General features: G+C 39.8%; 1 protein-coding gene across 3 annotated transcripts in view; it reads left to right on the forward strand.

The window, feature by feature from the left end:
• Positions 1–20,530, forward strand: part of IL33 (interleukin 33) — a 44,191-nt gene that overhangs the window by 8,769 nt on the left and 14,892 nt on the right. Inside the window, exons 2-3 of one of the 3 annotated variants that reach the window (XM_012738210.2) lie at positions 11,092–11,135; positions 16,468–16,575. In XM_012738210.2, coding sequence (XP_012593664.1) covers positions 16,479–16,575 — 97 coding nt within the window. In that variant the 5' untranslated portion in view covers positions 11,092–11,135; positions 16,468–16,478. Of the gene's footprint in view, positions 1–10,894; positions 11,136–16,467; positions 16,576–20,530 lie in introns of those variants that run through there. The other 2 variants (XM_076008687.1, XM_012738231.3) reach the window with 2 other exon arrangements.

A 20,530-nucleotide genomic window follows, 5' to 3' on the forward strand; every position in this document is an offset into this window, starting at 1 on the left:
GCAGTGTGCATAGGAATTTGTTCATAGTTTTTTAAAACTATAGTCCAGCCCTCCAATGGTCTGAGGAACAGTGAACTGGCCCCCTGTTTAAAAAGCTTGAGGACCCCTGAAACTTTTTAGAAAGCAAACTGAGCCAGGTCTAGAGCAGTGACCTGAAACAAAACAGATTGGCTTTTTTCCTGCAGGTTTGTGACTTCATTTATGACTTAGTGACTCAGGTCATGTGCACGTCGTATCTTGGCGCCTGCTTTTTCCCCATGTGTTTCTCAACAAAGATTTGTCCCCACCCTTCACTCCCTGCCACCTTCTATAGAATAATGCTATGTCAGAACTAATTTCTATGACTCAGTTCTAATTACATCTATCTAAAACTTTCTTTCCCTACGTTCACACTGTTTTGTAAGCTTTCTGAATCCATTTTAAAACACACACATACCAAAAAACCAAAATGTTACAGACTCTATAGACTTTCTTTTTCACCATAATTTTGTCCTAAAACAAAATGTAGCTAAGTCCATGGCTTATCTGGATTTTCCTACTGTGACAGATCATCCTCTACGCAAGAGATGACTCCAGGCTACTCGATTCCTCCCTTGCCCACCTCTTCCTGTTTGCTTTAAGGTACCCTTTGGGTGAGCAAGGGGCTAATGCGCTGATGATACGTACAGAAGGAGCTGTGGGAGAGAGGAACCAATGGGCTAAATGAGGAACCTGCACAGAAGCACAGGAAAGATAGTCAAAGGGACAGGGAAACCTGGTTTGAATACACTCTCTTATTATTTTCTTTCTTCCTTCTTTCTTTCTTTCTTTCTTTCTTTCTTTCTTTCTTTCTTTCTTTCTTTCTTTCTTTCTTTCTTTCTTTCTTTCTCTCTCTCTCTCTCTCTCTCTCTCTCTCTCTCTCTCTCTCTCTCTCTCTCTCTCTCTCTCTCTCTCTCTCTCTCTCTTCTCTCTCTCTCTCTCTTTCTCTCTTTCTTTCGACAGAGTTTCACTCTATCACCCTAGGTGGAGTGCAGTGATATCATAATAGCTCACTACCACCTCAAACTCCTGGACTCAAGTGATTCTCCTGCCTTAGCTTCCTGAGTACCTGGGACTGTAGGCTCAGGCCACTATGCCTGGCTAACTTTTCTCTTTCTTTCTCTTTTCTTTTCTTTTCTTTCTTTCTTTCTTTCTTTCTTTCTTTCTTTCTTTCTTTCTTTCTTTCTTTCTTTCTTTCTTTCTTTCTTTCTTTCTTTCTTCTTTCTTTCTTTCTTTCTTTCTTTCTTCCTTCCTTCCTTCCTTCCTTCCTTCCTTCCTTCCTTCCTTTCTCTCTTTCCTTCCTTCCTTCCTTCCTTCCTTCCTTCCTTCCTTCCTTCCTTCCTTCCTTCCTTCCTTCCTTCCTTCCTTCCTTCCTCCTTTCTTTCCTTCCTTCCCTTTTTCTTTCTCTTTCTTTCTTTCCTTCTTTCTTTGTTTCTTTCCTTCCTTTCTTCTCTCTTTCTTTTCCCTCCCCTCCCCTCCCCTTCCCTTCCTTCTTTTTTTTTAATAGAGATGGGGTCTTACTCTTGCTCGGGCTGGTCTTAAACTCCTGAGCTCAAGTAATCCCCCCACCTCAGCCTCCCAAAGTGTTAGGATTACTGGCATGAGCCATTGTGCCTGGCCACCCTCTTCATTTTTAGAGTGAGGGAAGTTGAGACCTGGAGAGCTGAAGGGACCTGAGGGGAGGGAGAAAATCCAGGGTCTAAGCTTAGGAATAGGAGGCTGATCTACCTCTGCTTCTTCAAAAATCACTTCAGACTGGATCCACTACACATCTGGGGCCCCCAAAGTGTGTGAGAAATGAGGAAGGGCACAGGAAGGGAATAAAGCAACAACTTGAACTGAATAATTTTAAATATTTGGTCACACTATAACCATGGGGTCACAGGCCAGCCAGAAGTTCAGCTTTTTAATATGCTTTAGATTCCAAACAAGGTCACATTCTGAAAAAGAAAGAAAAGAAAGGAAATAAAGTAAGCAAGCATTGACCTAAGAGCAAGACAACTTGAGTGCTATTAGGCTGAGGCACATAAAACTGTTATTTCCAGGCTGGGTATGGTGACTCACACCTATAATCCTAGCACTCTGAGAGGCCCAGGCAGGAGGATCACTTGAGCTTGGGAGTTTGAGAGCAACCTGAGCAAGAGCAAGACTCTGTCTGTACTAAAAATAGAAAAATTAGCTGGGCATTGTGGTGCATGCCCGTAGTCCCAGCTACTCGGGAGGCTGAGGCAAGAGGACTGCTTGAGCCCAGGAGTTTGAAGTTGCAGTGAGCTATTAGGACACCACTGCACTCTACAGAGGGCAACAAAGTGAGACTCTGTCTGAAAAAAAAACAGAAACAAAAAAATACCACTGTTATTTCCGTAGGTCAAAAATGGGGAAGTAGTGCCAATTTCATCCAGTTCAACCCAGGATTCTAGCTCACTGCTCTGTAGGTCTTTGGGATTTGGGCAGGTCCCCACATATCCTAGTGGGTGGTACCTGCCTTACTTAGTTTACAGGGTTTTTGCAAGGACTGATCCAAATTACAGAACACTTGCCAAGAACCTGCTGTGGATAATTTCTGGGGAAACAAAGATGAATAAGGCCCTATCCTTGTTTCCAAGAAGCTAGCGGTCCAGTGGAGGAGATAGGGAAACAGAATTGGATATGATAAGCAAGTAAGAGAGGAAGCAATAAAATCAACTTGATTGTGGGTTGTCAGAGAGATCAAAACATTTGAATTGGGCTCCAAGGGTTAAATAGAAGTTTCTCAAGCAAAAGGGAAGAGGAATCCATAGTGAAAGGAAGAGTTTGAGCAAAGGCATGGAGGTGTGAACGTGCATGGTGAATTGAGGACCAGTAAGCAGTGTAGTGGGTCTAAAAGGCAGATAGTGTGGAGGGAAGGGTAAGGTTAGAAAGGTTGATGGGGCAGGTAATGCCAGTTTATAAAAATAGATAAGACTGCATTCAGGAAAACCATAGAGAAGCATAGAAGTGCTTTATAAATGCTAAGTGCTATTTGTCTTAAAGATGTAAAAGAAACCTTCCTTAAAAACTCACACCAGCCCTCCCTTCCTCTCACAAGTGGGGGAGTCACTGATTTGTTAGATTTCTTTATAGAGTTTTTCCTCTCCCTAGGAGAGATGTTCTCTTCTGGGTCCAGGTAAGTGGCCTGTGGGAACTTTCAGAGTGGTGGGAGGGAGGGGAGTGGAAGTGGTTCAGCTTGGATGAGTAGAGTACTGCCTCACTGTTCCTGAAACTTCAACCTTCTCTTCTTCCATATCACTTATTCTGATCTTTCCCAAGAAAGAAGTGAAACCACTACACCCAAGGAAGCAGAGGATTGGTGTGAGCACCCTTCCCTCTGCCCCCCAATTCTGCTCCCCTGCAAAACCTCCCTAAATGAAGTCATGTTGTATTGGCAAGCTTAGTAACAGTCACCATTTCCTCTCCCTTCTATCAGCCTGGACCAGTTTTGGGCCACTACATTCTTCCAGTAATTTTTCCAGTACCCAGCAAATCTTCCAGTACCCACGCAAATCTTCAAGGGTTTGCGTGATCCCACCATACCCTTGAAGATTCTCCTCCCACGCAAGGGCATGCAAGCTTGACAAAGCAGTAAATGGAATTTAAGGCCCAGGAATTCAATTCCACCCCATTCTACCAATGTTCTCATGGACTAAAAGAGCCAGAGAAACTTACTGTCAGACTGAAGCTTTACAACTTATTACTTATGTAGCCTTTTGCAAGACAATCTCTAAGACATTGTATCCTCACTTATAAAAGGAAAACAATCAGAGATAATACATGTAAAGCATCTGGCTTGCATAAGATGCCCAAAACGCTGTAGCTGCTGCTGCCCAACCGAGTTGTATTGCCTGCTGCACAGAAAAGAGCCAAGGGACTGAAACAGTTGGGGTTGCAATGGGGAAAGAGCTTTATTCTACAGAGTACTAAGTGGGGAGATGGGAGAAAGTTTCTCAAATCTGCCTCCCTGAGAATTTGGGAGACAGGGTTTTTAAGGATAGTTTGACAGACAAGGGATCAGGCAATTAGAAATCATCTTCTGTGTTGCTTTAGTCCCTGGGGCTACAATTCCATTGAACCGGTTTCTTGGTTTGGGCTGCTAGTCTGGGTGGGTCAACCAATCCACTGGAATGAGGGGCCTGGAAGATACCCACCAGCTGTGTGGCTCCAGAGTAGCAATTACAGAGAAGCAAACAGGGGGACAGTGGCTAATTATTATCATTATTTTTAGCTAGGCCCTTACCACAGTTCTTGCCTTGTACCCTTTGTATTAATTTGTAAGGGCAGTGTCATAGCTACTATCATCACCACCACCACCACCGTTATTAAACATCTGAACTAATGTAGACTCCTTGTTGGTCTCATCCCTTCCCTCCTATTGCCCTACTTCTGTTCCTCATATGGTAGCCAGACCCCTAATTTAAAAACAAAAACCAAATCAACTCTCACACTACTTAAAACCCTTCTGTGGCTCCCCACTGCCTTTGAATAAAATCCCAGCTCCTTCCTCTGGCCTCCAGGGCCCAGCCCAATCCAGCTCTGACCCCTTCAGTCTCCAACCCCATTCTATCGTGCTCTGCCCATTGCCCACTCTGCTCCAGCCACACTGGGCCTTTCCATTCCTGTCCATCTCAGGGCCTTTGCCCCTGGGTTTTTCTCTGCCCAGAAGGTAATTCCTGTCCCTTCCCTTCTGTATGTTCTTCGTACACTTTGGGTGCAGCCTGAATACCACCTTCTCTGACTACACTACCTTAGTACAACTCTACTTTATCATCTTCACCGGCCTAATTTTTATTTATCACTGCTTATTAATAATATGTGACTTTGCTCAGCATCTGTCTCCCCAATGGAGAGTAAACTCCAAGAGGGCAGGACAGTTTGCTTTTGTAGGGGTGAGGGGAAACTTGCCCTTTTCCCCAAAAGTTCACTGAAAGATCAACTCACAATTAAGGCAGATTAACAGGAGAAATGTTTGTTTACTAATACTGTGCACATGGGGAGAATCACATAGTGATTACCCAATATCCCAATGAAGTTCAGATATCTTTATATATGCCTTGTAGAGGGGAGGGGGGAAAATGAAGAGTATAGGCAATTCTGTTTAGGGGCCATAAATAGTTGCTAGGGAGGATGAATAGATAGGGGACACCGATTGACTTGTAAATTTGTCTTTGGTCTTTTTTGATCTTTGATCAGGTCAAAGATCTTTTGGTCTTTTGGTCAGGTCAGTCTGCTTTATGGTTTGTGCAGATAAAGGGAAAGTCTCTTCCAAGGGACTGTTAATCTCTAAGAGCCTTTAATTCAAAATATTCTTTATACTAAGGAGTCATATTTTGGAGTGAAATTTCCAGAGCTCCTTCCCTTTGTTCACTACTGTTTCTCTAGCATCTAGCCCAATGTTAGATAATTGATTTGTCTTATTATCATGATTTTTAGGCATCAGCATTTGTGACATCAAAACTTTAGGGAAGTTAGTATTTCCTTACAATGATCATCAGTTGTGTTTCTTTAAAAGGCATTTAACTACTTTCTAGGACATCAAAGTCCTTTCTTTTTTTTTTTTTTTATTTCGGCATATTATGGGGGTACAGATTTTAAGGTTTCAATAAATGCCCATTTCCCCCCTCCCCCCACAAGTCTGATTCTCCATCATGACCATCCCCCAGATGGTGCACATCTCACTCATTATGTATGTGTATACCTGCCCCCCTCCCCCCTCCCACCTGCCCAATATCCTATTACTGTAGTACCTATGTGACCACTTAGGTGCTGTTCAGTTAATACCAATTTGCTGGTGAGTATATGTGGTGCTTGTTTTTCCATTCTTGGGAAACTTCACTTAATAGTATGGGTTCCAGCTCTAACCAGGAAAATATAAGATGTGCTATATCACCATTGTTTCTTAGAGCTGAATAGTACTCCATGGTATACATATACCACATTTTATTAATCCATTCTTGGATTGATGGACACTTGGGCTGTTTCCACAGCCTTGCAATTATGAATTGTGCTGCTATAAACATTCGAGTGCAGGTGTCTTTTTTTGTAGAGTGTCATTGGATCTTTGGGGTAGATGCCCAGCAATGGGATTGCTGGATCAAATGGTAGAATCACTTGTATCGCTTTAAGATATCTCCATATTGCTTTCCACAGAGGTTGAACTAGTTTGCAGTCCCACCAGCAGTGTAGGAGTGTTCCTCTCTCTCCACAACCACGCCAGCATTTATTGTTTGGAGATTTTTTGATAAAGGCCATTCTCACTGGGGCTAAGTGATATCTCATTGTGGTTTTGATTTGCATTTCCCTGATGATTAGAGATGTTGAGCATTTTTTCATATGTTTGTTGGCCATTCTTCTGTCTTCTTTAGAAAAGTTCCTGTTCAAGTCCTTTGCCCACTTTTTAATGGGGTTATTTGATTTTTTTCTTCCTGATTTTCGTGAGTTCTAAGTATATTCTAGTTATCAGTCCCTTATCGGATGCATAGGATGCAAAAATTTTCTCCCATTCTGTAGGTTGTCTGTTTACTTTCATGACTATTTCTTTGGCTGTGCAGAAGCTTTGTAGTTTGATCATGTCCCATTTATTTATTTTTGTTGCTGCTTTGATTGCCTTTGGGGACTTCTTCATAAACTCTTTGCCCAGGCCGATGTCTAGGAGAGTGTTTCCAACTTTTTCCTCTAGAGTTCTAATAGTTTCATACCTTAGGTTTAAGTCAGTTATCCAGCGTGAGTTGATTTTTGTGAGAGGTGAAAGGTGTGGGTCCTGTTTTAGCCTTCTGCAGGTGGCTATCCAGTTTTCCCAGCACCATTTATTGAAAAGGGATTCTTTTCCCCAGCGTATATTTCTGTCTGCTTTGTCAAAGATTAGATGGCTATATGAGGATGGTTTTATATCAGGATTTCAAAGTCCTTTCTGTATCATCTAAATTTTCCATAAGTATGGATTTTTAATAAAATATTCTCATAAACTCTGAATTTTAACAAGATTCATCATAGGAAAGCAATCTGATTAATTTATTTTAAAAATAAAATTCATAGTAACAAAAGAAAGGCCAACAGCCAACTTAACATTCTTAAGGGTATCCATATTTCAAAAGAGGGAAATTGCCTGACATATAAGAAAAGGTTAGTGATTCAATAAATGATTTTCCAGCTGATCAGATGTACATAATACGACAAAGTGAAATGAAAATTTCCATGTAGTGTCCCATGAGTTAATGCTGATGGAACCCATAGTCCCCAGCATGTAAGGGGCATTTAGTAATTGTTGAATGTCAGTTTCTGGAAGACTTCTCCAGCCAAAGAGGGAACCACACACAGTTGTAACTTTGAAAAGGACTAAATAGACCTCATATATTTTTTTTTGCTGTTGCTACTCAGAGGTGAATAACCAACTAGTAAACTTCTATTTAAGATATTATTTCTTGGCAGATTAAAAGCTTCCTTCAGGTTTTTTCCTTAATTTAAATGTATGTCATTTCCTCTGGAATGTTCCCCACCCACACACATGCACACACTCCTTACCCTCTTCCTCCCTCTCCTCCAAAAACTCCTTCTAGGCTGGGTGCAGTGGCTCATGCCTGTAATCCTAGCACTCTGGAAGGCTGAGGCAGGAAGACTGCTTGAGGTCAGGAGTTCAAGACCAATCTGAGCAAGAGTGAGACCCCATCTCTACTAAAAATAGAAAAATTAGCCGGGCACGGTGGCTCACGCCTGTCATCCTAGCACTCTGGGAGGCCGAGGCGGGCGGATTGCTCGAGGTTGGGAGTTCGAAACCAGCCTGAGCGAGACCCCGTCTCTACTAAAAATAGAAAGAAATTAATTGACCAACTAAAAATATATATACAAAAAATTAGCCGGGCATGGTGGTGCATGCCTGTAGTCCCAGCTACTTGGGAGGCTGAGGCAGGAGGATCGCTTGAGCCCAGGAGTTTGAGGTTGCTGTGAGCTAGGCTGACGCCACGGCACTCACTCTAGCCTGGGCAACAAAGTGAGACTCTGTCTCAAAAAAAAAAAAAATAGAAAAATTAGCCAGATGTGGTAGTGCATGCCTGTAGCCCCATCTACTCAGGAGGTTGAGGCAGGATCACTTGAGCCTAGGAGTTGGAGGTTGCTGTGAGCTAGGCTGATGCCACAGAAGCACTCTAGCCTGGGTGACTTTGTTTCAAAAAAAAAAAGGAAGGAAAGAAAACATGATTTTTGGCTGGGCACGGTGTCTCATGCCTATAATCCTAACACTTTGGGAGGCTGTGGCAGGAGGATCACTTGAGCCCAGGAGTTTGAGGTCCAGTAAGCTATGACCCCACTACACTCTAGCCAGGGTAACAGAGTAAGACCATGTCTCCAAATAAAAAAAAATTAAAATAAAATAAAATAAATAAATGACTTTTCCTTGGTGATGCCACTATTCTCAAAATCCAATCCCTGTCCTGGTGTGCACATTTCCCAGGGCCAGTAGAGAAAGCAGCACGTTTCTCATTTTTCATAGTCCTTTCTGACTCCAACATTAGGCCCAATTACTTATGCTAATCTCTTTCCTTTCTGGTCACAAGGTATCCTGAACTCTTTTACTCTTCACTGTAGCCTTTGCTGTTGTCACTCTTGGTGACTTGAGTGCCTGCATTGATGACTATCACTCTCTGACAGCTCACCCACAAAACCTCATCCTGACTATCATTAATAACAGAAGATCTCTGTCTCTAAGATAGGGAATATTGTAATTCTCCTATTTATAAACAAACTCTCATGTTTCTACTTCTTCCACTCCCACTTTTTAAATTCTTCTCTAAATCATTTTATAAAATTGTGGTAAAATACGTGCAACATAAAATTTACCATTTTTTACCATTTTAACCATTGCTAAGTATACATTTCAGTGGCATTCAGTACATTCCTACTGTTGTGCAACCATTACTCTCCATCTCCAGAACTTTTTTTCATCTCCCAAAACTGAAACTCTATACCTACTGAACAATAATTCCTCATTCCTTAGTTAATTCTGTTTTATATTCTCCATAGAGCTGTTTCAGACTTCTCCCACTTTTTCTCAAAAAATAAAACCATGCTTATTTCTCTTAATCTCTGTAACTTTTTCATAACCTACATTACTAGGATTCTACAAGACCCTCAAGTTCATGTCCCCAGACCTTAAAACTTCACATCTTTTCTCTGATTCTCTCACTGTCTCTCCTCTCCTGCAGGAAGAAGTGTACCTCCTCCTTTTCAAAGTTGGCCCTTCCACTGGTGGTCTTCCCTCTCTTCTCTGATTCCCCTGGGACTATTTTGTGGATGTTCCTCTTTTCATTGACAACTTCCTTTCTGCACTGAAACACACCTAAGAGTCCCACATCTCAATAAAAATATCAATAATAATAACAACAATACAATAACAATAAACATGTATTGAATTTCCACTATGTGCCAGATACTGTTCTGAGTGCTTAAAATATACCTGACTGTTGAATTCTCACAACTCAATGAGTTCAAACTATTATGAGGAAAATTATTATAAAATTATTATTATGAATAATATAACAATATTATGAAGAAATTGAGACTTTATAAACATCAAGTAACTTACCCAAGATCTTCTAGCCAGTAACCAATAACTTCCCTTCTCCACACTACTCTGTCAAGATACCATTCTCTTTCTTTGTTTCCTTTCATTACTGTACTGTACTTCTGGAAACACTTTCTCCTTCTCCACTCTGTGCAGTCCACTTTGAGATTCCCACTATACTTAAATGACTCTCTCCAAGGTTTCTAATCTCTAGCTGTGTCTCTACAATTTTTGTTAGTGGCATTTTTTTGGCCATACATAGGTTTCCAAATATTATGTGGTAAAATTTAATCATTTTTTTTAGAACTTCTGGTTTTGTGTCCTGCTTTACAGAATAATTTACAGATGTGAAAACACATCGTTTTTTAAAAGATTCTCATGCTCACTAAATAAAGGGAAAAGATTCAAAACTAAGAGATATAATCTACTCTTTAGAAAGGCAAACATTTCTAAAGGTGTGATGACTCCTGTTGCTGCCATGGGGATGGAGAGGAGGGCACTCAACTGTGTTGTTGACAAATTAAAAATCAATACAAACTTTTGGAAGTCAATTGGGTAATAACTGTCAAACTATAAGACACATGTACTCTCTGATCCAGCAATTCCACCACTGAATTTATGCTACCAATGAACTTACAAAGGTTTTCTAAGAATCACAATACACACACACACACACATACACACACAGAGCTGTGAAGAAAAAAAGAAAAGAAAACCCTGGAAACAGCCAAAGTATTAATCAATAAAAGATTGGTTATATTTATATATGTGTAATATTATATAATATTTTATATTTATATATTTATACATTTTGTATTATATAATGTTATATATTATATATAATAAAAGATCGGTTAAGATTGGTTATATTTATATGATTGAATGCTATTTATAATGCTACTTGTAAAAGAATGTTTCTAACATGTGAAAATGTTTATGATATAATGTTAATTGGTAACTGGAAAAAGCAGCTTACAAAATATTTGTAGTATGACTTTATTTTTTAAATAAAATAGATGTAATAATATTTTTACCTAGGAAAAAGAACGTCAGGATGTACAGCATACACGCTTTCCTGTCATTTACACATTTTCTAAGTGCACATACATCATTTTTATAATCAGAAAAAAGTTTTAACACTTAAAAAGTTTTCAACTTTCTGTAGAAAAGAGAAAGGGACTTAAGCAATCTGTGTTCTTGTGCATTTTATATTGTGCAATAAATACTACGTAGAGTCCACATCCTAGAGGTTTTATAAAAGTTAATGATTAACTAAGCATAACCCTTTGAAAGTACTTCAACTAAAATAATCTGAAAGCTCTGTTTAGGATTTGGCTGTAGGAAAAAGATATGCTCCCACACAGTCTAATGCATTTTACTAGCTCTATTTGCATTGCCTCATACATCAAATGCTTCCACCCAATGTTGCTTAATCTGTGTGCGTATATCTATATAAGAAGAATTGGAATGTAACTGCATTAACTGCTATCAATTGCCAACTACAGGAAACCACATCATCTGAGACCAACCCTTTCCATTTATAACTTAGGTGAGTATCATTACCAGTGTGCAAGAATATCTGCTGTATGTCACTGGAAAAAGCAGCAAAAAAGATCCAGTGATGTTTATATACCGTCATATGTCTGAAATATTTCTGATATAAAAATAGGAGAGTAAAGAGTTAATCTTAGTCTACAACATGGTGAAGAGTAATAATACTTATCAAGGTTAAAGATTTGTAGATTGAAGAAAATGCTTTGTTTTTCAGAATAGGATTTGAAAATATTTCCGTATGCTTTTGAGTTATGTGATTCTAAAAGGGTACTAACTTTCTCTGTGTCAACAATTACATTTTAAATGTGGTATTTTCAGCTTCTTACCTCTCTTGCTCGACTGTGCAAGCTAAAGTTGGTTTAGAGCAGAGGTTTCTTTTTTTCTTTTCTTTTCTTTTTTTTTTGAGACAGAGTCTCACTTTGTTGCCCAGGCTAGAGTGAGTGCCGTGGCGTCAGCCTAGCTCTCAGCAACCTCAAACTCCTGGGCTCAAGCAATCCTTTTGCCTCAGCCTTCTGAGTAGCTGGGACTACAGGCATGCACCACCATGCCTGGCTAATTTTTTCTATATATATTAGTTGGCCAATTAATTTCTTTCTATTTATAGTAGAGACGGTGTCTCGCTCTTGCTCAGGCTGGTTTCAAACCCCTGACTTCGAGCAATCCGCCTGTCTCAGCCTCCCAGAGTGCTAGGATTACAGGCGTAAGTAGAGCAGAGTTTTTTGAAGTGTATTCTCTCAAACTAGTCCAGGGGGTGAGTGCAGTGGAGAAAAAGATTATGAGATCAAATAATTACTGGAAACAGTTAAACAAAGTTACTCATGATCCTCCAATGAAGAACTATCAACATCTTTACTCTGCTAATGTGAGCTCTGACTCTCCCAGAGATAGACTGTAGATTGGGACATTTCCCAGATTTATTTGAAAATGTAACTTGTTTTTAATGACTAGGAATTTTTTTTTCTGGACATAAGTATCCTTACATAAAAGAGAAAACAAACAAACAAAAATCACAGCAATGCAGTTGTCATGTTAGTAAACTGTTATTTCAATATCTATTATTTGAACTATTTTCTGTACAATTTAAAATTTAACTACAATTGGGTTACCTAACTGCACTATTCAACATGTATGACACAAATTAGCTACCATATTCAGAAATTTATTATTACAAAGAAACTGGACAACTGCTTAGTATACAAGAAAGGCAGAGTGTTTGAAGTTAAATTCCCGTTTCTGCTGGGCATGGTGGCGCACCCCTGTAATCCTAGCATTCTGGGAGGCAAGGCGGGCAGATCGCTCGAGGTCAGGAGTCTGAAACAAGCCTGAGCAAGAGCAAGACCCTGTCTCTACTAAAAATAGAAACAAATTAATTGGCCAACTAAAAATATATAGAGAAAATCAGCCGGGCATGGTGGCACGTGCCTGCAGTCTCAGCTATGTGGGAGGCTCAGGCAGGAGGATTGCTTAAGGCCAGGAATCTGAAGTTGCTGTGAGCTAGACTGACACCATGGCACTCTAGCCCAGGCAACAGAGACTCTGTCTCAAAAAAAAAAAAAAAAAAAAAAAAAAGGCCGGGCACAGTGGCTCATGCTTGTAATCCTAGCACTCTGGGAGGCTGAGGCGGATGGATTGCTCAAGGTCAGGAGTTTGAAACCGGCCTGAGCAAGAGTGAAACCCTGTCTCTACTATAAATAGAAAGAAATTAATTGGCCAACTAATATATATAGAAAAAATTAGCCCGGCATGGTGGCACATGCCTGTAGTCCCAGCTATTCGGGAGGCTGAGGCAGGAGGATTGCTTGAGCCCAGGAGTTTGAGGTTGCTGTGAGCTAGGCTGACACCATGGCACTCACTTTAGCCTGGGCAACAAAGCGAGACTCTGTCTCAAATAAATAAATAAAATAAAATAAATTCCCATTTCTGATAATTTTCTTCCTATATTTTGAGGAGGCAGGGGAGGCAGGATGGAGAGAGACAACATGAAGGGAGGCAGGATGGGGAAGTACTGGCATCAAGATGGAAGTTGTTAACTAAAAGAAAAATGAATTAACCAGGTTTATAGTTTGGCAAAAGGAGAGCTTTATTTCTCCCAAAGGGTAGCAACCTGCTGGACAGCCATTCCAACAGGTAGGGAGCACAGCCCCAGCCAGAAGCCAGGCTCATGTGCTTCAAAGAAAAGACAAAAGTGGGGCAAGGGAAAAGGGGAAGAGTCAAATTCTACCTATTGGGTACAATGAACACTATCTGATAATGGACACACTACATGCCCCAACTTAAGTATTATTAAGGGTATCTATGTAACAAAAACATTTGTACCCCCTTAATATTTTGAAATTTTAAAAAAGGCAATAGGATTTAGGGTGGTCAAAGATACATATTTAACAAGCTGTAGGAGGAGTCATGAATATTCATGAAGGGAAATCATAAGCCTATAATTGTGCTTTATATCTCCCATCCTGTCATGGCTGGGAACTCAGTATTAAGGTGTTTCTGGGGTCCTCTTGGCTCAGAGGGGCCCACTGAGTTAGCAGAGAGCTTAGGATTTTATTTTTAGTTCACAGTCAAGAGACTAGAATGATTCTGGTCCTGGTTCTAATTTTGTGATCCTGGACAATGCACTTAATCTTTGGGAGTTTCAGTCTACTTATCTGTAGAGTTAGGGGCTCAGTAAAATGATGAGTAGATTCACTGCTTCTAAGTGTTCTCAATCAATAAAGGTGGAATAATCAGCGGAAGAGAGTCCTCAAACTGAATGAGGGTAATACTCATTCGCATGGCAAGACTGAAGGGCAGAACAGGTAGTCTTCACAAATGGCCTACCACTGAGCATTCTGCTCATGGGACTAGCTCTAAATAGGTAGCATCCATATAAGATTCTACCTCTACCTAGTTAAGATATTTTGTAATTTCCGCCTCCAGAGTTTTGTCCAGGAAAACAAATAAAGGTGCATAAAATTTATCTTCTAATGAGTCCTCTAACTTCGGAACTCAATGCTCCTCTCTTATCTACTAGATGAGCTGATTCATACGAAGTACATAAGAAATTTAAATTGTAACCACTGCTGAGATAATTTAGGTTTTTGTTAATGTAGCAATACAAGAGGCCAGTTCTTTAAAAAAAGGAAGCAATAATTATTGGTAAAATTTCAGGCAATGTCAAAGAGAGTTTAAGACTGGAGAAGTCCTGCTTCCTCCACAAACCACAGCAACAGTGATGTAATGATGAAGCTAGATTGTAGTACCACACTGAAAGAATATGGAACTTTCAGCAATTTATGATAGAGAATTCCATATTTCTTCAGTATAATACTGTTAACCAGCGTGATCAACAAGCTATAGAGCCCCTGATGATCCTTGCCTGAATTAAGTATGAAATTGGAGGCTGCAATGATGATGGTGATCTGATTTTTTCTTTTCCTCTATAATGAATAGATTCCTCCTTATTCATTCATTCTTGAGAAATGCTATGGGCTTGTGGGTTTCTTTTTTCATTAAATGCTTTATTGTCAATTACCATTGTTATTCTTTTTGATCTTTAAATCGTTCCAAATCTTGCCAGTGGGCGACCTTTCATGGTGTCTCATGTATGCTTTTGACACAACCTCACCAGTTTTTATATGACTTCACTGCTTTGTGGCACAACAGGATGTTCCATGTTCATTACTATATTACCATCTCCAGATCTGAAGTCGTGGTTCCTTTTGGTGGAGTAAGCATTTAGAAACTAAGATATGGAACACAGGTATTGCTGACTGAATTCTATACTCCAGGGGTTTTCTCTTAGTTTCTGTTATTTAATGCTTGTATCTCCTTTACCCTACAGTGAAAACTGTGTAACATCAATATACCCACCTACTTGCTCTGTATACGACAGTGTAATAAAACAATCTCAGATTTCCAATATAAATTTTACTACTAACAATAAGCCCACCAAGTAAAGATTTCTTTACAGTTCTTTTAGTCCTATGACTACATACAGTCATGCATTGCTTAACGACAAGGATATGTTTTGAGAAATGTATCATTAGGTGATTTCATCATTGGGAAAACATCACAGAGTATACTTACACAAACCTAAATGGTATAGCCTACTACGTACCTAGGCTATATGATATAGCCTGTTGTTCCTAGGCTATAAACCTGTATAGCATGTTACTGTACTGAATACTGTAGGCTACTATAACAACATGGTAAGTATTTGTATATCTAAACATAGAAAAGGTACAGTAAAAATACCATATAAGAGACAAAAAATGGTACACTCCCTTGAATGGAGCTTATAGGACTGGAAGTTGCTCTGGAGGAGTCAGTGAGTGACTGGTGAGTGAATGTGAAGGCCTACGGCATTACTGTACACTACTGTAGACCTTATAAATGCTGTACACTTAGACTGCACTAAGTATCTTTAAAAATTTTTCTTTTATCAATAATATATTAACCTTACTTTGCTGTAACATTTTTACTTTATAAATTCTTTAATTTTTTAACATTTGGACTCTTTTGTAATAACACTTAGCTTAAAATACACATTGTACAGCAGTACAAAAATACTTATATCCTATTCTATGAGCTTTTTTCTATTTCTCAAATTTTTTATTTTTTACTTTTTAAACTTTTTTGTTAAAAACTAAGATACAAACACACACATATTAGTTTAGGTCTATCTTGTATCACTGGAAGGTCTTCAAGAGCAATAGCACACATGGAGATGTTATATCTTATAATAACAATACCTTTTGGAATACCTCTTGATGGACCTGCCTGAGGTTGCTGTAAAGTTAACATTATTTTTTATAAGGAGAAGGTATATACTCTAAAATAATGATAAAAAGTATAGTATAGCAAATGCTAAGCCAATAATATGGTCATTTATTATTATTATCAAGTATTATGTAATGTACATAATAATCTATGCTATAGTTTTATACAGCCGGCAGCACAGAAGGTTTGTTTATACCAGTATCACCACAAATGTGGTGATGAATTGTGCTACAATGTTACAATGGCTACAGACAGTCACTAGGCAATAGGAATTTTTCAGCTCAATTACAATCTTATGGGACCACCATCATATATGCGGCCTGTGGTTGACTGAAATGTCATTATGCAGTACATGACTGTATTCTAGTATGAATGTATACTTAGAATACTATGTATTCTAAGAAGAATATTCTAAGAAGAATGTATACTAACTAGTTCAAATTTTACTAAAATAATTATTTTCTCTATGTGGTTATGTTATCAATTTTATATTGAGTTAGCCACTGTTGTTTTTGCTTGTTTTCAAGTTGAAACAATTGAATTAATGCCATATTTTAATCCAACAGAAGCATAAAAAATGAAGCCTAAAATGAAGTATTCAACCAAGAAAATTTCCGTAGCAAAGCTGAACAGCACAGCAAACAAAGCCTTGGTGAAACCTTACGAGCTGATAAGTAAGCATTTTGGAATATTTTCTATACTATTTTTATCTGTTTATCTGTTATCAAATCTTTATTATTCCAATGTTCATATAGGTTATCTTATCAAAAGCTACTAAGAATACAAGAACTGAAATCAAAAGAGATGTCTCACAAAAGTATGATACAGCTGCAGCCTTTGGTTTTGAACAGACTATACTTAGCCAACTTTTATTTATTTCATACATCACCAGACAAGACTAACTCAGATCATTTAATTCTGTGAATGGTGATAAACTTAATTATAGCCTTTTACATCAACCATTTCTCTCCCCCCACATCTCCTACCACCAAATCCCCCAAATCTTTTCCCTAATTAACTAACAAAATTTTAAACTGATCTACTTTCATTCAACAAATATTTATTAAAACTGTTGGTGTACCAAGCAAGTGGTTGTGACTTGTGACTATTGATAAAGGAGAGAATAATAAGTGAAGATATTTGAATAATCTAGGGCTCAAATAAAGCAGAACCAACAAATGATGCTTAAGTCTATCAAGTTTAAAATTAATAGTTTGAATAAGACAAAAGCTAAATAGGATCAGGTAACAGCTATAGTTCCAATATTAAAGGGCCGTCTTCCTCTTTGATCCTTAAAATTATTTGTCCTGGGAAGTAATCTTAAAAATTTATACTCCAAATTCATATGGGAGCAGTAGTACAAAAGCATTAACAGAGTCGTGGTGCACTGGAGAGAAGATGTAGGAAAAGGAGTGATGGTGAGTACTGGCATATCCTTGTCTTTCATGTTCCTTTCCATTTCTGTGAATATCTTTAAAGCTAGAAGAGAAAGGAGTGTTAAAGAATTGCATTTCTATCCCATTCTGTCCTCCCTGAGGCTCTGGCACACCACACATTGCTCTTTGGTAACCAGAGAAAACACTAATTTGACTGTAGTTTCTGAATGGCCAGGAAATCATAGTTAAATGAGTCCTTTTATTGGCAGCTGAGTCAAAATGTTCTCTGCAGAAACAGTGACTTGATGGAAGTTATACCCCACATCCCCAAATTCCCTCCTAATAAATGCATTTTCTTTGTACCCCAGGAAATGTGGGCTCTTTATAGATGCTGTAATGAGGGAGTAGCCCAGAGTTTATGCCAGAGTTGCTGGTGTTAAAGCATAAGTAATCCCTTCCTTAAGGGTGCAGTGGCCCAGACTACTTAACTACATCATTTAGAGGATAGTGATAATCTCCAAATAATTTATATGGGTTTACCGGTGCCCGGCTAGCTCAGTCGGTAGAGCATGAGACTCTTAATTTATATGGGTTTAGAATTCATCACATTATTTTTATTATCCTTTAGCAGATCTTCCTTTCCAATAATATTGGCTCACTTTAATACTAGTAGTCCCTGAAAGGGGCAGCCTTGCAAAAATAACAGGAAAATATCTAATCCCACAATTTCCCCAGTAATGGTTACAGATCAATTCTATGAGTTCTTTTCCTAACAGGCACTCTCCAGGAATTCTGTTTTGCACAACTTCTGAAAAGAGCTCAGTGAACAGAAAAGAGATGTACATCTCTCTCTTTCAAAACTGATTTTTGAGAATCTGCCTTTTACAGCCTAAAGAGATTCTGAGTGAACAGCAGGGTACAAGCTCCAAGCCTCAACCATACATCGAGCAGAGAGTCACAGCCCCTGTAATGATCCCTTCTCCAAGGAAAGGCAGGAGGGCCAACTCTTGGACTTTGACATCCTTGCAGTTTTGTTACCCACCTGCTGCCACTAAGAAAGAATGGAGTGGATACAGCAGTTTCTCAACTATACCTTGCCATTTTTACAACCCCCTTTAAAAAGCCTTGGATAGCTGGGTTTTGGGGCCAGCACATTATTCCTCTTTCTACCTCCATGCTGGTCCTTTTCCCCACCCCCACCAGGGAAAAGTAAATAAACCTTTTCTTTCTATCCTAATCAATCTTTGTCCAGAGAAATCTTTCTCAAAACCCGAGTGCACCAGCATCTCCACTCTAACATCTGGTGGCCTGCACTGGGACTTTTCTCTGCCTCCATATGGGGGGAAGTTACTTTTCTCTTCTGTGGGGGGACTATCTCATCCTCTCACTCTTCTACCTCTGGACATGGAGCTGCTTCAATCTTGAAACTGCTTCCTTCTCTGCAATTCCTAGGACATTCCTCTCAGTGCCTTCAAACTGTTGAGAATTTGGTGAGTCTCCTGGTCTCTGGGAACTTTGGGAATGGTCATATACACGAAGTGGAGAGTGGTGGCTTTTCGATTTGGTTTGGTTTGTCTTAGTCAAGAAAACAACCTGGCACTGGGTATACTACTTGGGAGGGTGGCAAGGAGGGATGCTTCCTAACCACTCTTTCTCAAGGGGGCACTGCCCCCCATCAGTCATCACCCAGACCCAGGGACACCTGGCAACAGGGAAAACTTCAAGATCACAATATGAGTCAGAGGCTGGGAATACATATTCTCTGGCCCAGATCACTAGGTTTTGGTCTAACTTAGATTTTTGGGGATGCTCTCTCAGACATCTGGCAACACGTAACAATCCCTAAAACATCCTTTTGTTTCCCCTAGTTGTCATGGGCAACATCCAATCGGCTCCACCTAAGGATTTCCCATTGGGTTGTCTTCTTAAGAATTTGAAAACTTTGGAACTCACTGATCTCCAACCTAAACGCTTAGTCTTCTGTTGTAATACAGGCTGGCCACAACATAAGTTAGGTGACCAGAAGGTCTGGCCCAAGAATGGATCTCTAAATCATAACACCATCCTGCAACTTGATCCTATTATTGCCAACATGGCAAATGGTCTGAAGTTCCCTACGTAAAGGCCTTCTTTGAACTTGTTAAATATCCCCTTGTCCATTCTACCTCTCACATGTTACTTCTACTTCCCTACCCTCTTCTTCTTCTGACTTCCTCTGACTTAGATGACATTCCTCTCTCAGCTCCCCCTACTCTCCCTCCTTACCAGCATTCTCCTTCAGCGCTGCCTCCCCTTTAACTCCACCACTTTCACTGCCCTCTACTTCTCCCCCTCCTTCTTCTTCTCCACCTCCACCCCTCTCACCTGGCCACACCTGCTCTGGCTGCCATTCCCAAACCCCTCCCCACCTGTGCTCCAGCTCCCTCTCCAGGAAGTTGCTGATGCCAAAGGTATCCTCAGAGTCCATGTCCCTTTTTCTATGTCTGATCTGTCTCAAATAGAGATCAAACTGAACAGCTTCTTGGCTGATCCTTCAAAGTTCTCTAAGGAATTTGAATACCTCGGTCTTTCCTATGAACTGTCATGGAGAGATGTCCATGTAATTTGCTCCACTTGTACTACTACTGAGGAAAGAGCTCATATTTGGTCTAAGGCTAGGGAGTACACAGATTATCTTAATTGAAGGCAGTGTGAAGCTTATATGGTCAGATTCACTGTGGTCCCAGAACAAGACCCACATTGGGATTACCAACAGGAATCTCCTCATGGGGAGCAATGAGACCATATGCTTTCCTGTCTCACAGAGGAGATGAAGAGGGCCACTGCTAAACCTGTAAATTATGATAGAGTTAAAGAAATTACTCAGTACCAGGATGAAAACCTGGCTCTTTTCCTTTCACAACTACCCAAGGCATATTGCCTCTTTACTAATTTAGATCTTAATTCCAGGGAGGGAGAAACTATCTTAGCCATGCACTTCATCTCCCAATCAGCCTTCCATATTCAGGGTAAACTCCAAAAGCTTGAGAAGGGACCTCATACCCCACAAGCGAAACTTTTAGACCTGGCCTTCAAGGTCTTTAATAACCAAGATGAGGAAAGGAGAGAGGAAAAAAGGCAAAGGGACCAGCAACGGGCCCTAGAGCAGAAGGCAGCTTTCAAATGGTGGCTACCATTGTGGGAGAAAATTTTCAGAGTCAGAACGGATACCCTGGAGGCTCAGGCAAGAAGACACTAGGACAGCAGCCTGCTG

This window comes from Microcebus murinus, chromosome 12 (genome assembly GCF_040939455.1).
Source record: "Microcebus murinus isolate Inina chromosome 12, M.murinus_Inina_mat1.0, whole genome shotgun sequence".
Taxonomy (NCBI): Eukaryota; Metazoa; Chordata; class Mammalia; order Primates; family Cheirogaleidae; genus Microcebus; species Microcebus murinus.